The sequence below is a fragment of the Sinohyriopsis cumingii genome, chromosome 17 (genome assembly GCF_028554795.1).
Source record: "Sinohyriopsis cumingii isolate HCF-2022 chromosome 17, ASM2855479v2, whole genome shotgun sequence".
In the NCBI taxonomy this organism is placed as follows: domain Eukaryota; kingdom Metazoa; phylum Mollusca; class Bivalvia; order Unionida; family Unionidae; genus Sinohyriopsis; species Sinohyriopsis cumingii.
In genome coordinates, this window is record NC_142977.1 from 33083914 (window position 1) to 33101208 (window position 17295).

The 17295-nt window shown below is 38.3% G+C and overlaps 1 protein-coding gene across 1 annotated transcript in view; it reads right to left on the reverse strand.

Annotated features, from left to right (window-relative positions):
- The window catches only part of LOC149778384 (zinc finger MYND domain-containing protein 19-like), a 39494-nt gene that overhangs the window by 9232 nt on the left and 12967 nt on the right, over positions 1 to 17295 (reverse strand). The window contains exons 3-5 of the mRNA XM_089939209.1: positions 14469 to 14575; positions 8503 to 8728; positions 377 to 440 (exon numbers count right to left, since the gene is read on the reverse strand). Coding sequence (XP_089795335.1) covers positions 377 to 440; positions 8503 to 8728; positions 14469 to 14575 — 397 coding nt within the window. The remainder of the gene's footprint in view (positions 1 to 376; positions 441 to 8502; positions 8729 to 14468; positions 14576 to 17295) is intronic.

Below are 17295 nucleotides of genomic sequence, written 5' to 3' on the forward strand. Positions count from 1 at the left end.
CAAATATCTTCAGTGGTCTATAATGGACAGTCACATGATTACTTTGCCCTTGCTGTGACCTTGACACTGAGGGAGGGGACATGAATATGGTATGTAACACAATCTCTATACATAATATACAATTTAAATATCTGCAGTGGTTCAAAAGTTATACTCTGGATAAAGATGCATTGCTGAACTGATACAGGGACAGACACACAAAACACAACAAAATATGCCTAACTTAAAACAGACGTATCAAAAGTGAAAAGAAAGAAGGAGAAAAAAAACTGATTGACACAAGTGAGAAAGCTGTGGAAACAGTTTGAGCGATGAAGATGATGAAATGAGAATGTAATAGAAAAAGCAAGAGAAAATTAAAGGAACAAGGACCAACCTTCATTCTCGACAATTTCCCCATCACAATTAAAAAATTTATGTTTTACTGGTTCTGTGAAATGCTGAAAAAGAAAGTGACATGTTCCTCAGCCTTTGATACACATCATAACTTCCTCTAGGAGTAAAGTTTTAAAAAACAATGCCAATTTTAATTATTCCCTTGGAAGTGCTCATTTCTTGCCAGGTTTTCAAGAACATTTTAAATTTTCTGTGATATGCAGAGGATCTGAAAAATATTGCTGTCAGGAATTTGCAGAACATTATACAAATGTCGTAGTCCTCTGTAAAATCAGTGTCTTAGTCCTCTGTAAAATCAGTGTCTTAGTCTTCTGTAAAATCAGTATCTGAGTCTTCTGTAAAATCAGTGTCTTAGTCCTCTGTAAAATCAGTGTCATAGTCCTCTGTAAAATCAGTGTCTTAGTCCTCTGTATAAAATCAGTGTCTTAGTCCTCTGTAAAATCAGTGTCTGAGTCTTCTGTAAAATCAGTATCTGAGTCATGTGTAAAATCAGTGTCTGAGTCATGTGTAAAATCAGTGTCTGAGTCATGTGTAAAATCAGTGTCGGAGTCATGTGTAAAATCAGTGTCTGAGACATGTGTAAAATCAGTGTCTGAGTCATGTGTAAAATCAGTGTCTGAGTCATGTGTAAAATCAGTTTCTTAGTCATGTGTAAAATCAGTGTCCGAGTCATGTGTAAAATCAGTGTCTGAGACATGTGTAAAATCAGTGTCTGAGTCATGTGTAAAATCAGTGTCTGAGTCATGTGTAAAATCAGTGTCTGAGTCATGTGTAAAATCAGTGTCTGAGTCATGTGTAAAATCAGTGTCTGAGTCATGTGTAAAATCAGTGTCTGAGACATGTGTAAAATCAGTGTCTGAGTCATGTGTAAAATCAGTGTCTGAGTCATGTGTAAAATCAGTTTCTTAGTCATGTGTAAAATCAGTGTCTGAGACATGTAAAATCAGTGTCCGAGTCATGTGTAAAATCAGTATCTGAGCCCCTACATAAAATCAGTGTCTTAGTAATGTGTAAAAACAGTGTCTAAGTCTGATGCAAAATCAGTGTCTGTGTCCTGTGTCAAATCAGTGCCTCAGTCCTATGTAAAATCTGTGTCTCAGTCCTATGTAAAATCAGTATCTTAGTCATGTGTAAAATCAGTATCTTAGTCATGTGTAAAATCAGTGTCTGAGTCATGTGTAAAATCAGTGTCTGAGACATGTGTAAAATCAGTATCTATATCCTATGTCCTACATAAAATCAGCGTCTGAGTCACATATAAAATCAGGGTCTGAGTCCTATGTAAAATCGGTGTCTGAGTCATGTGTAAAGTCAGCATCTGAGTCCTGAGTAAAGTCAGTGTCTAAGTCCTATGTAAAATCAGTGTCTAAGTCCTATGTAAAATCAGTGTCTAAGTCCTATGTAAAATCAGTATCTGATACATGTAAAATCAGTGTTTGAGTCCTATGTGGGGTGTGTATGAGGTCTGGGCCTGACTTCCTACTCGGCAAAGGAAAGTGAAGTGTCTCTCACAGCCTCTCCTTTCCACGTGTAGTGATCGGGACCACTGTCTGGCTCTGCTGGACAGGAGGTTACTTGCATATGGCCTCTCCTACACTATTATGTCCACAGCAGCACCTTCATGCAGGGTCCCCTGTTTTCAGAGAGCCTGCTGTGTGGTACGACTGAGTGCCTGGTGGTATAACTGGGTGGGCAGACTGGGCTTGTTAGCCTTGGCAGGCAACGAGTCTAAGAGAATGAAAACTCTGACTTCAAACCCGGGCAGACGGAGCTTGTTAGCCTTGTCAGGCAGTTCATCTAGGAGAAGGAAACTCTGATTCCAAACCTACCAAGTCCCAGCCATTGGATGATGGTTCTGCTGCCTTGTGGATATCTTCGGGACAGGGAAAGGCTACAGGAGTAAACCTAGTGGATCCCCTAAGGCGGCTGGGTGTCAACTACGACTTCCTTCTGGCAGCTCCTGCATCTGAACTGGTACTAAATGTCATGCTCAGCATTCCTTAGGACCACATCGGCAAGGAGAGGGGTATCCTGACTTCTGGGCACCCCAGGATTTCCATACTCCACGCCCAGGCTTGCGCCCTGGAGAGGCCACTCCAGTCTCGCTACCGAGTGAGCAAACAACACAGAAGCTGGCAGTCTACAAATTATAAGTCCCACCCAACTGGCATAAGGAAGGGGTGCCACGGGTCAGAGTCAATGATGGGAGGGAACATCGAGTCCCACACGCCGACTACCACCCACCTCATGTCTGCCTGCTCTAGTGGGTGTCTGGAGCTCAGTGTGTTGCTCAGCACGACAAGCAGACAGAAATTCAACACTAGACAAAAGAAACAAGAGACCAACAAAGAAGATTCCAGCATTTCAATTTGCAAGCTGGAACGTGCGTACCATGTGCACAGGCATCTCTGACGACCTCAGGGAGGTGGACAACACAGGAAGATGGCCATCATTGATAGAGAGCTCAATCAGACTAAATTTCAGCATAGCTGCCTTCCAGGAAACCAAGCTTGCCTCAGAGAAGATAACTACACTTTCTGGCAGAGTAGGTGCGGACCATCTGTCATGGCCTACCTGCCTCAGACATCATGGCACTGGAAAGACCAACGAAAATGGTCAGAGACTGCTGGAGCTGTGCACCTACCATGACCTGTGCATTACAAGCACCGTCTTCAAGTGCAAACCACAACACAAAGTGTCATGGAAACACCCTAGGTCTCATCGCTGGCACCAGCTTGACTTGGTCATCACCAGGCTCTTTGCACTTGACAGCATCCTCTCCATCAGAAGCTAACACAGTGCAGACTGAATCTGACCACACCCTCGTGAGCAGCAGGGTGCGCCTACAGCCACACACACTACACCACTCAAAACCAAAAGGTTGCCCTCGCATCAACACTGCGCAGATGTCAGTCCCCTCCAAGGTGGAAGAGTATGTGTCTGCTCTGGACCATGCTCTCCAAGACATGCAAGAGCATGATGCCACAGCCAAGTGGAATGCCATGAAGGGTGCCATCTACAGCACAGCCATGTCCACGTTTGGCAAGAAGGTATGGCCCAGTCAGGACTGGTTCAATGCTCACCTTTCAAGGAAGGAACCAATAATCGAGGACAAATAAAAAGCCTTCATAGCTTACAAAAAATGCCCCAATGAATGGACATTTCCTGCCCTCTGAAGTTCCCGTAGCAACATCCAACGCATCTCTAGACAGTGCACGTACTGTGTGAAGGAATCCAGCACAGTGCCATGTCTGAAAACATCTAAGGTATGTACAGTGGCATCAAGAAGGCTCTAGGCCCTACAGTAAATGGGGTCACCCCCGCCTGAAATATCTGATGGGAGAAAAGATCACAGACTGTGAGCAACAGATTGCCAGATGGGTGGAGCACTACTCGGAGTTATACTCCCGAGAAATGTCAGTCACCGATACAGCCCTTAGCAGCATAAAGAAACTGCCCACAATGGAGGAGCTCGACAAAGTGCCCACCTTAGAGGAGCTATGCAAAGTAATTGACTCCCTCCCAAACAACAAAGCACCAAGTAGTGACAGCATCCCACTTGAAGCTCTCAAACATGGGAAACCAACACTGCTTCAGCCACTGCCCAAGTTACTCTGCCTCTGCTGGGAGGAAGGAGCAGTCCCCCATGACATGCAAGATGCCACAATTGTGACCCTTTACAAAAGCAAGGGCAACTGCAGTAACTGTAATAATTACAGAGGGACCTCGCTACTTAGCATCATTGACAAAGTGTATGCCCTCATCATAATCCCAGTGCAGCTTCAGGGCAGACAGGTCAACAACAGACATGATCTTCTCCCTGCTGACAACTCCAAAAGAAGAGCAGAGAGCAAGGTCAGCAACTCTACATGATGTTCATTGACCTCACCAAGACCTTCGACCTGGACAGCAGGGATGGCCTATATGAACTTCTCAGTAAGATCAGTTGCCCCCAAAACTCTGCAGCATGATAATCTCTTTCCATGCCGATATGAAGGGAACAGTTCTGTATGATGGATCCTCCTCAGACTCCTTCCCCATCAACAGCGGTGTGAAGCAGGGCTGTGTGCTGGTGCCGACCCTTTTTGGGATCTTCTTCTCCCTGCTCCTGTCCTATGCCTTTGACTCGTCCACTGATGGCGTACATCTGCATACTAGGTCCGATGGGAGGCTGTTCAACCTGGCATAATGCACTTGGAGACCAAAGTGAGGTTAGTGCTCATCAGGGAGATGCTCTTTGCAGATGACAGAGCTCTTGTGACCCACATCAAGATTGCCCTTCATAGACTGGGAGACCATTTCATTGATGCCTGCAAGAAGTTTGGGCTCACCATCAACCTGAAAAAGACAAATGTCAGCATGCAAGATGCTACCATTGCCCCTTCCATCAAAATCGACAGTGTCACCCTGGAAGCAGTCAACAACTTTTAACCACTCACTCACTCAATGTGAAGCTAGACAGAAGGCTTTGAAAGGCAAACACCATCATGGCACAACTAACGAAGAGGATGTGGGAAAATAACATGCTGACAGAGCACATCAAGATCCATGTCTACCAGGCCTGCATTCTCATCACCTTCTATATGGAAGTGAGACCTGGAACACCTACATGAGGCAAGAGTGCCGGCTCAACTCCTTCCATATACAGTGCCTAAAACACATCCTCAAAATCAGCTGGCAAGGCCCCATCCCACACAGTATGATCCTGCAATGTACGAGTATCCCCAGCATGTACTCCCTGCTGGCCAAATGCTGTCTTCGATGGCTGGGACATGTCCAATGCATGGAGAATGGGAGGCTGCCAAAGGACATTCTATATGGACAGCTGGCCACTGGCACCAGAAGAGTTGGCCACACATCACCCCATTTCTAGGATTCGTGCAAGAGGGACATGAAGGCATGTGACATTTCACTCGACAGCTGGGAAGTACAGGCCGAGGACCAAGGCACATGAAGACTGATGGTAAACAAGGGCATAGGAGTTGCTGATGTGAGGAGAGGCAAGATGGCAGCTGAGAAACTTGAGAGAAAGAAGAGCATGGTAGCAACCCTAGCAACTCAGACTTCCCAGTATGTCTGCACCAAATGCAATAGGGACTGTCACTTGAGCATAGGCCTGCACAGCCACAGCAGACGATGCCAAAACCACAGAGACAGACGACGCTTCAAGGGTACTATATGCATGGTCTCTTGAGACTGAGCTTATGTAAAATCAGTGATTGAGTCCTATGTAAAATCAGTGTCTGAGTCCTTTATAAAATCAGTGTTCAAGTCCTGTGTAAAATCAGTTTCCAAGTCCTGTGTAAAATCAGTGTTTTAGTCTTATGTAAAGTCAGTGTTTCAGACCTTTGTAAAATCAGCATTTGAGTCCTTTGTAAAAGCAGTGTCCAAGTCCTGTGTAAAATCAGTGTCCAAGTCCTTTGCAAAAAGCAGTGTCCAAGTCCTATGTAGTTCTGTGTAAAATCTGCATCAAAGTCCTGTGTAAAATCAGTGTTTGAATCCTGTGTAAAATCAGTGTTTGAGTCCTATGTAAAATCAGTGTTTAAGTCCTCTGCAAAATCAGTGTCTGAGTCCTTTGTAAAATCAGTGTCTGAGTCCTATGTAAAATAAATGGATAAGTCCTATGTAAAATCAGTGCCAAAGTCCTTTGTAAAATTAGTGTTTGAATTCTATGTAAAATCAGTGCCAACGTCCTGTGTAAAATCACTATCCAAGTCCTTGGTAAAAGCAGTGCCCATGTCATGTGTAGTCCAATGTAAAATCAGCATCCAAGTCCTATGTAAAATCAATGTTCAAGTCCTATGTAAAATCAGTGTCTAAGTCCTTTGCAAAATAAATGTATAGGTCCTATGTAATATCAGTGTTTGAGTCCTATGTAAAATTAGTGTCTGAGTTCAATGTAAAATCAGTGTCTGAATTCTATGTAAAATTAGTGTCCAAGTCCTGTGTAAAATAAGTGGTTGAGTCCTATGTAAAATCTATGTCCAGGTCCTTTGCAAACTCAGTGTCTAAGTCCTGTGTAAAATCAGTGTCCAATCCTGTGTAAAATTAGTGCCTGGGTCCTTTGTAAAATTAGTTTCCATGTCCAATGTAAAATCAGTGTCTGAGTCCTATCTAACACCATTGTCCAAGTCCTATGTAAAATCAGTGTCCATGTCCTTTGTAAAATCAGTGTCTGAGTCCTATGTGAAATCAGTGTTTGAGTCCTATGTAAAATCAGTGTCCAAGTCCTTTCTAAAATCAGTGTCTGAGCCCTGTGTGAAATCAGTGTCATTACTTTGTAAAATAAGTGTCAGAGTCTTGTGTAAAATCAGTGTTTGAGTCCTATGTAAAATCAGTTTCTGGGTCCTGTGTAAAATGAGTATTTGAGTCCTACATGAAATCAGTGTCTGGGTCCTGTGTAAAATCAGTGTTTGAGTCCTATGTTAAATCAGTGTCTGAGTCCTCTGTGAAATCAGTGTCAGTCCTTTGTAAAATAAGTGTCTGAGTCCTTTGTAAAATAAGTGTCTGAGTCCTGTGTAAAATCAGTGTCTGGTTCCTGTGTAAAATCAGTGTTCGAGTCCTACGTGAAATCAGTGGTATGCCACACACATCCAAAATAAAGTAATAGTGACAGTCTATATTAGATGATTTGTATAATGTCCATACACTCCAGACCTCTTAAGAATTCCACAGAACATCATGAAATGGATCTAAAACATTCAATCAAAGAATCATGGAATCCATGTAAAATATTCATTGGCAGCCAAGGCTTTATCTCCTTCCTTGGATTTCCATGGAAATATTTCACCTGTCACTCCAGTGGACAACCTTAATTTCAAAGCTTTGTTCTCTTTCACTTATTACTATGATCTGAACAATAGTTGAATTATCTATCAGCATACAAGACAGCCTCAACTGTGAACAAACCACTGATCCAAATCTAACATTGTAAAAGCTGAAAACGTCTTGCATATTCTTGAGCAATAAATTCTTCAAAAATTAGCCACTGTGGCAGCCATGAAAGATTGGCACCATTTTCAATGAGAACAAACTAGACATCATTAGAAGACTTCCATGCTGATATGACATCCATTCAGGAAAACCAGTGACAAGAATTTTAATATGTTCAATGTGGTAGCCCTATTTAAGATCGGATTGGCACCATCTTCATTGATGACCAACTAGACTGTGCCTCAAATCAATATGGCTTTCCATTTAGCAGGAGTAGCGACAACATTTTTAACATGATGCCATGCTGTCCATACTGTATGTTAGACCAGTACCAGTTTCATTTAGTACCAACTCAACATCATAAGAAGCCTGTTGGTGAAAAGTAAAAACCCAATGGCGATATGATTTTCCATCTTGGAGGATTTTTAAGATCAGCAAAATTTGTCATTTATGACTCATTAGACACCATAAGATCTCTTCCAGTGAAAACCTCATTCTGATATGACTTTCTGTTCAGGGAAAGTGGCAATAACAAGATTTACAAGATGGCTGCTGTGTTGGCCAATTGGATATCAGATTGGCACTATTTTCATTTAAGACCAACTAGGCATTTTAAGAAGTCTTTTAGTAATTGCACCATGTTGATATGACCATCCATTCAGGTGCCATAAGTGATAGCCACTGTGGTGGCTACAGTGGATGTCCCCATGGCTTAAATTTCATCTATAATTTGTTTTTTAAAACCTCGTACCGATATGATTTTCTGCTGAACAAGAATCATTATAAATAGATTTTCAAGATAGCCACCATGGCAATAATACTGTTTGTCAAATATTATGGACCACCTTGACATAATAAGTCTTTTAATGAAAACTCCATGTTGATATGACCATTCATTCAGGAGGTGTAACAATACAATATTTTCAAGATGCCCGCTGTGATGGCCATATTGGATGTCTGAGCAGCACAATTTCATTTAGTACAAACCTGACCTTGGGATGAATGTGTGTAATGTTTCATGGCAATCCTCCTAGTTTAGGAGGAGTAGTGATAAAAAACTTGTACTAATGGATGGACAGACATACACAAGAGGCCATCCTACAAGGTCTTCTGGTATGTGGCCAATACAACTAATAAAACCTCTTCCTATTTAAAAGAACAGAAAGACATTACCTCACTAAATGGATCTACATGGAGTTGTTGCACTGCTAGCCAGTAAAGACTCTGTTCCCTATTTGATTTGCTGGAGGGCTCCCCTGGTGGTTCTGCCATTTTGCATGGAGTGGAACTGGGTGGAGCATCAGGGACAAGAATGAGATTTTCCATCCTGTTATCCATGGTGATGTGGTTCTTATGAGCAACTCTCCACCCTGCACAGATTTCTCCACAATGCTTCTCCCTGTTAAGGATTGATATATTAGAATTTCCAGTTATTTTTCCAATAGTTGTAGGGTTGCAAATTCAGTAGTTTGTGTATATATACCATAAATAATAGTAGTAATTACATGTGATGGTGATCTATTCTGTAACTGTTACATATAATTGTGGAATTCATACTGATTTCTCAAATATCACATTGAAAAATCAACCAAGTATGCAAAAATGTATGCATTATGAAGTCCTAACATTTTTCTTTTTAAATATTTCTAACATTCAGAAAAGCAACCCTTTTTATTTTTAGAATAGACCCTGATGTCAGCTACATTGTACTGTGTTCATAAACTCATACTACAAGCTAACAAAGATAACATTTTTGTGAATTGTTTGAGTTAATTAATTTTCACTAAAATTGTATTGAAGTATGTTTAAAAATGGTAACAAGTTAGTAAAACAGGATTATTCTGGACCAGGATAACATAGTAGCAGTCACTAGTTCCATAAACACCTTATCATGCTTTTGTGATAAGTGAGTAGACAGACGACTGGAAGTTACCATTACTGTGACTGATGTTTTCGCATGAATTTGTTTGTAACATTCCTCACTATCAGCAGCAATTGATAAACCTGTCTTGAAAGACGACTGCTATGAAAGACCACCTGTCTTGAGAGACCAGCTTATCACAGCACAGATTGATTCATTATGTTATTACTAACTTGTAATGAGAGACCACTTGTCTTGAAAGATAATAATATTTTGGCAAAATGGGTGAACTGCCAAGCATTTAAGCACACTTAACATCTGATTAGATGACATAAATCTATTGCCATAAAAAAAACAACAGACATTTGATTAAATTTAAAGTTTTTCTAAAATGTAAACAACTGTAATATATATTAAATTTAAAATAAAAACACATGCCTTTCAGCTTTACATTATTTTTACATATGGTTTAAAAATTAAGAAATTATTTCAACAGCATGTGTGTTTCATCACTTGAGCAATATTGTTGTGGGTGTTTTAAATAATGTCCATGTGTGGATATAGTATGGTATCCTATTTGTTAAATTACTTGACTTCAATGAGGTACCATTGAAAGCAAGATAAAGAGAACAAACTAACATTAACCCAACTCTATGGCAGGTAGGGCCAAGTTTCAGTACAGCTGAAGTACAAAATAAGACCAGTCCTTCAAATGTGACCAGTAGGCAAAAGTGCCACAGAAGTTCCTTACCTGTGATATTTATGTTTACAGATATGCTAATGATGCATCAATAGGTTCTCTTCAATGTGCTATGGGAGCTCTGGTATATCACTATTATGGGACTTCTTCTGTGTGCTATGGTGGCACTATACAGTTTTGCATTTTCCATGGGGTTAAGATTTTAAAGAAAAAGAATTTCCCCAGCTTTCCTCACTGGTTATACTGGCTATTTAAAAAAAACCTTGTATATCTTAGGTATAATTAAAAGAATCTTTAATTCCCTTTATTTTGATGTATGATTGATGGGTGTACTATGGGTTATAGAGTATACAGCTTGGCCTTACTTCAAATGTGAACCTTTCAAAAAAGTGCTAGCTCTACTTGGTCATTTTCACTTCCTGAACTTCAGAGGTAAATTGTATAAAAAAGAGCCGATAACTTTTTTTTACATTTTACATATTTGGTAATTTATTCATTGCACTTTCAGAAGCTGGTATTGTCTAGTCTGGCAAAATTCATTTTCCCTATTTTAATAGCTGCTATGTATAGTGTACTTTAGACTAATTCAGGCTGATTTTTTATCACAAGGGAGCAGTCATTTTAGTTAGCAGTGTTCTTAAATCATGTAAAATTTCCAAAAGTACAATATCCAAAGAAATATCATCCACATTACATTACTGTAGCATATAGGTATGCCAACATTCTCTCCATTTGTGCATGTTTTAAATGCAAACTACTTCACCTTACATACGTCACTCTCTCTAAAGTACATATTAATTGGTGAGCACCCCCTATGGGAGCTGTGGTATATCAGTATTATGGGACTTCTTCAGTGTGCTATGGGAGCTGTGGTATATCAGCATTATGGGACCTCTTCAGTGTGCAGCTATATCAGCATTATTAGACTGTTTCATTTTGTGATGGGAACTGTGGAATATAAGCAGGGACTTCTTCAGTGTGCTAAGGGAGCTGTGGTATACAAGCATTATTGGACTGCTTCAGTGTGCTATGGGAGCATTGGTATATAAGCATTATGGGACTTTTTCAGTGGGTTATGGGAGATATATTATTATAGGACTTCTTCAGCGTGTGATGGGTGCTGCAGTATATCAGCATTATGGGACTTTTGTGTGCTATGGGAGCTGTAGTAAAAGGCTCATGACCACAGTGGTGTGAGTTTGATTCACACTATTTTATCAGCCTGAATCAGTTACCATGTGTCCTTAAGCAAACACTTTATTTCAAAGATCATCACAGAAAATACGTAAAATACCACATCAAGAAATACAAAAGACTCTGGTGGAAGTTTGTGCTTATTTTAAGCTCTCTCCTGATTAACAATAATCTTTACTTTTGATGATCAGACTGACATAAGATGTGAAAGACAATAAACAGAGAAGTGCAAAATTTAATCTAAGCTAATTAAATATTCAGAGAAAATAGTGCATGCAATAATGTAATAGTATCAGATAATAATTAACAAATATTGATTGTAGAAACATATTCTTGCATAATAACAGACATGATATGAAAAAAGGTTGGTACTAATGGGGGTGGGGGTGGATTGTTAGTGTATTTAATTCTTCGACTCAGATGCATGTAGGGTACACAAACACAAACCAGGATTTGTATCAGAGAAGTGGGAAGACACACAAGTACACACAAATCTATCAGTTTCTGTTAGGAGTTTCTGGACTGTAACAAATATCTCCCAGACTGCCTTAAGCAAATGTGATGGGTTACCAGGCAGTAATGAAGATATGTCTGTATTATTTTGGAACAAAAAACTTACATATTGTATGAATTATGTTAACAATACACTTGGTGCAATCAAAAAGAAATTTAGTTTGCAGTTTCTGATTCACTGCATGAATGACCTTGTTTAGTGACAATCAATTTCTGAGTATGTCACCATTTAATGAAGAAAACTTATTAAATGTAAAATCTGTGCATGAGCTGGAAGTTTATCTACAGTCCTGTTTAATTTTAACTTAAAGGATTATGTTAATGGGTTGTATTCTCCAAAGAAGATTCAATTCATTAATAAACCTTGGTAAAAATTAGTTTTGATACAAGTTAATTCTGGGAAAAGCATTTCGAGATTATATTTATTGTGAAGTTGTCTTACAAAAGACCTGCTGGACAACAATTCAAAGAGCTGCCATGCTGTAAAACAACCAAACCAATATGCAAGATGCTCATGACGAAGTGCCATACTATTGAAGCACAATGAAATCACAGTAACAGCACCCTCAAGTTTCATTTTTGCATCTGGCTGATGCCACATCAAGTGTTCTTGATATATCAATGAAGCCCCCCCCAAAAAAAAATTTTAGTTAATTCCCATATGGTTTGGATAAAAAGCATGAAACGAAAATATATGTTACTTTCTTCACAGAATGTACACAGCCATAAATCCGTTTGCAGCTTTACAAAAATATTGGGGACTTGGGTGGCTGAGTGTTCTAAAACACTCAATTATATCGATCACTGCCATCTCACCTCTGTGTGGGTTCGAATCTCATACTTTGTTAATTTTGGTATGTGAGAAAGCTGCCAGTAGCTTTTAGTTGGACAGTGGTTCTTACCAGAGTTTCCCCAAATTTCTTCCGATACCAGTTATACTGGCTGCCACATACAGTCTATCTTGCACTTAGAAACAACATTAAACCCCACAACAAAATTATAACAGTTCCATAAATAATGACAACATTAGAAATGTTTATCATTATGATAATGTTAAGTGAAATTCTAATACATTTAATCTTATTTTATGAGGCAAACTATTAGTAAAAAAAACATGTAAGTTTTATATTAAATTGACCACTTAAACTGTTAAAAGAGGCCGTAAAATCCCTATAGGTCTCAATTATGCAAAGTTCTGTAACAATTACACATGCTTGTAATTTTAAAACATCTTCATGTCTTTGTCAAAGGTTTACTGAAAGATGAACTGTTGGATATACTGAGTAGTTTGATGTTTTATTTAAATAAAACAAAATTAATACAATTTACAATGGCTGCAACAATTTCAAAAAATGTCAAGTACCATGAGGTCAAATGTGAGGTGAGATTTTTAAAACTTACTTTTGATACTTTATCATACTTCTCCAGTGAAAGTCTAACTTTAATGATAAACCTTGATATGCCTGGCCTTGATGATAAAGCCAGCCCTTATGATAAGCCTGGCCTTGATAAGCTTGTTTTGGTGATAAGCCTGGCCTTGAAAAGCCTGGACTTGATAAGTTTGTTTTGGTGATAAGCCTGGCCTTGAAAAGCCATCTTGATGATAAGCCTGGACTTGCTGTTTGTCTTTTAAGCCTGGCCTTGAAAAGCTGGTCTTGGTGATAAACCCACAACTTCTCAAAATATTTCCAAAGCTGGAGTCCTGGGCTTTTAATAGGTGAAAATGTATGTATGGCTCATCTTCAGAGTCACCGATAATAATGGAGCTTGATTGGTAAATATCACAGCTTTGTAGCTGAATGAAACACAAATACTAATGATCCAAATAATTTATTCCTAGAGGTTGTCATCTAAACCTGGGGTGAGTGGGGGTTGGGGCTATATATCTCAGAACAGCTATCCCTAGATAATGATTGGAAGATTAATGTTTAGAATTAACATGCAAGAGGGACAAATCATTCTAACAGATATTGCAAAATTGAATGTGACAATTCACAAGAACAATTATTTGCTGAGACACTCTACCAACAATAACAAAGACAATGAATGAAATATATTCAAATGTAAAAACTATTTCAAACTAATTGTTATTTGCACTTATTCACTCACTTCCAATCAAACCAAAGTATCTCTTTGTTACCTACAACTCAAACATAGACCATCACACTAAGCAACAACAAAATATCAACAAAGCCCCCAAACTAACATGAAGCCAATGACTCATGACAGGATATGATGGTCAAAAGATGATCAAGATTTTCACATCATTTATTCGACTAAATGGTAGCAGAAAACTCTATATCCTTATACATATATACATTTAGAGATCTGGCCTTGATCTTTTGCTTAATGCAGCATGAACATTGAATCTCTCTTGAAATTTGTTGTTCCACACAATGGTGATTCACATTCAACATGTCAGGAAAGGCATTTCTTCCCTTAAAGACAGAATACACCATCTGCAGTTTACCAAAGATTTACATCTACTGCCAACTTACATCAGTTTTCCTTCAGCATGGTTGTCTCATGAGCTTTTGCATGGCCCACTTGCTTTTCGCATGATCCAAGCTTCTTACTTACTATTGCAAAGCTATACCTATACTTAACAAAATGGCAGTGAAAAGGAAGAAGAAATAAAATTTACAAAAAAGAACAGGGGTACCTCTCTGCTGTAACAAAATATATGTATATATAAAATATTTATTGCAAACACTGACCTACTCTGGAATAAATCTGGAATGTCTGATACAAGTTTTTCATAGTGGAAACTAGTTATGCTATGTACTGTATGTATAATGTAAAGAACTATTGTACTATGGCATTTTCATGATTATACAAGTTAGATGAAAATCAGCAACACTGGTTACTTACCAAACAAATTCATGAAGGTAATGTCCTGAAGAACGCCCTCTTTGTAGGTCAAATATGTACACATAAATCCTTGCCCCGTTTCCATCCCTGTCTATATCAACTCTGGCCTGGATATAATGTACAAAAGAACAGCATGCTTTCAGTGTCAAACAATAACTGTTACATAAAACATTACCATATGTACTCACTTATAAGAAAGTTCAATTGCAAATTGCACAGACCGAAATTTGCTGTTGCATTATGCACCAGCAGATCTGGGTTTGTGCAGTTTGTTAGGAGTAAATTGTAGTACAAACTGCATAGACCCTAATGTGCAGAAGCATTATGCTACAGTATAACAGGATCTGTGCTGTTTGCAGTTTGATTTGACTTGTAAGCAAGTATATATGGTAACTGTCATATATCTGAATATTGGCTAATGATCTTGAACAATATGGACATGTCATCAACTTTAAGCGCCAATACATGTACAAACTGAACAATGGTGCAGAGTCATCAAAGAGATTCCTAATGAGTTTAAGAGTATCTTAATACTCCTGCCTAATAATAACAAAATTATCAAATAACCAAGCAAAAGCTGAGAACTCATTCCCACAATGATAATTACTAGGCAGATGAAAATACCATTAGACTGATGCATACTTAAAATATGTTGTATCCAAATGATAACACTGTAGTTGGAAGACAAGACTGTAAACATGTATTGTATATACTCACTTACAAATCAAGTCCAACTTCAAACAACATAGATTCTGAACTTTCATTACATAATCTGCAGGCAGATCAGGGACTCTGTTGTTTGCTCTACTGGTTATTCCAATAAAGAACTTCAGAGACCCTGATCTGCAAGCACATTATTCAATGGCAGATGTGTGTCTGTGCAGTTTGCAGTTGGAGTTGACTTACAAGAGAATAGATAAGGCAGTATTGAGTATATATAAAACACTTTTATACCATCTATTCCCCACCCCAATTAGCCTACTCACCAGGCTCATCACTTCTTCCCCTGATCATGACAAAAGGTTTATTATCCAAAGTACATTCCCTGTATTGCTACAATGTTTTCCTTTTCTATTAAATGTTTTGTTATAAAACATTTCAAAATGTCACTATAATTTATAATTAGGTGCACTGAACATTTAGACTCCCTGTGAGGGACAGTAAGGATGTAGCAATAAATAACTCTCTTGAGCACAGTAAAGTAAACCACAAGAACAAAGCTGAGTGAATTCCCCCTCCCATGTGTTGAGGGCTGCTATTATAATTCCCCAATGCATTTTATCAAATGTGGCTAGACTTAAATATCTTTTTAAAAAATGTGAAACATTGATTCGGAATATCATCATTTACAATAACAATCACTGTCTCTCAATTAAGAAAAATGGAGATGAAAATCTTTGCTGATTGATACTCATTTTTTTCTGAATTACTTTCAAATAAGGTGTCTGTCCACAAAAACTCATCCCCAACGTGCACCCACTTTCCATGTAGCATGATGTCTCACAGTTACAGCATCCACTTTCCATGTAGCATGATGTCTCACACAGTTACAGCATCCATTTTCCAAAACATTTTTTATATCATCTACCTATCCATGTGAAACTTATCCCAAATATAAATATATTTATGGCAAAGACATGTAGCTAGGCAAGCTAATAGATGAATGGATGCACAGTTCCAATGACATTAAAACAATCTACAGGTATTGTTCAAAGTTGGAACAAAAGATGAAGATAATGCATCTCCATCCAACTGACTCCACTCCCCCCCCACCTGCAGGACTGCAATATTTACCAACATTTCAAGACATGTACATGGTTGACTGGTATGATGCTATTTAATTGCAATGATGAGACACTTAAGGTTTTCTCCACCTACCCATTATGCAAACTGGACAAATGACTACCTTTATAATGTACATGCTGTACCTTATTCAACTTGTATTTGTTTAATTTGCTAGATGTCTTTTGCCTCTTGTGATGACTGGATTCAGAACATTTCATTCACTATATATGTCCTTTACCACTTTTTATGACAGGATTCAGTACGTTTCATTCACTATGTGTCTATCGCCACTTTTTATGGCATGATTGCATATGTTACATTTGCTGTACGTCTTTTACAACTTTTTATGGCAGGATTCAGCATCATATATTTGCTGTAGGTCTTTTACCACTTTTATGACAGGATTCAGTATGTAACTTTTTCTGTGTGTCTTTTACCACTTTTATGACAGGATTCATTATGTAACTTTTTCTGTGTGTCTTTTACCACTTTTATGACAGGATTTAGTATGTAACTTTTGCTGTGTGTCTTTTAACACTCTTATGACAGGATTCAGTATGTAATATTTGCTGTGACTTTTCACACACATTATGACAGGTTTGAATATGTAAGACATGTCTTTGGTGAATACATGTATATCTGATAATTGTGATAAAATAACCTTAAGATCGTATTATTACTATATCCTACTGCTTCAGATATATAATATTAAAAACACTGGTAAATAAATGCAACTAAACCTAATGCGTGAATATAGATATGGGATGCTTTTGTAGGATTCACAATGACTAAGCAACTATATTGCAGCTTACAAACTTGATCTACTAAAATAAAATGTTGCTGAGAATGTTGAGAAGCATTTACTTGCCACTTTTTACTTGAAACAACATAACTAGCTGAATATTCAAACAATTTTCTTTTAAAATTAAAATTTTTAGTTCTTACTCTCTCCTATCTTAACCTTTAAAAATAACTGCTTTTAAGTTTTAAGGCATTTATAAAAAGTGTCCTATTAAAAACATGTTCAGTCCAGGTATTAAAG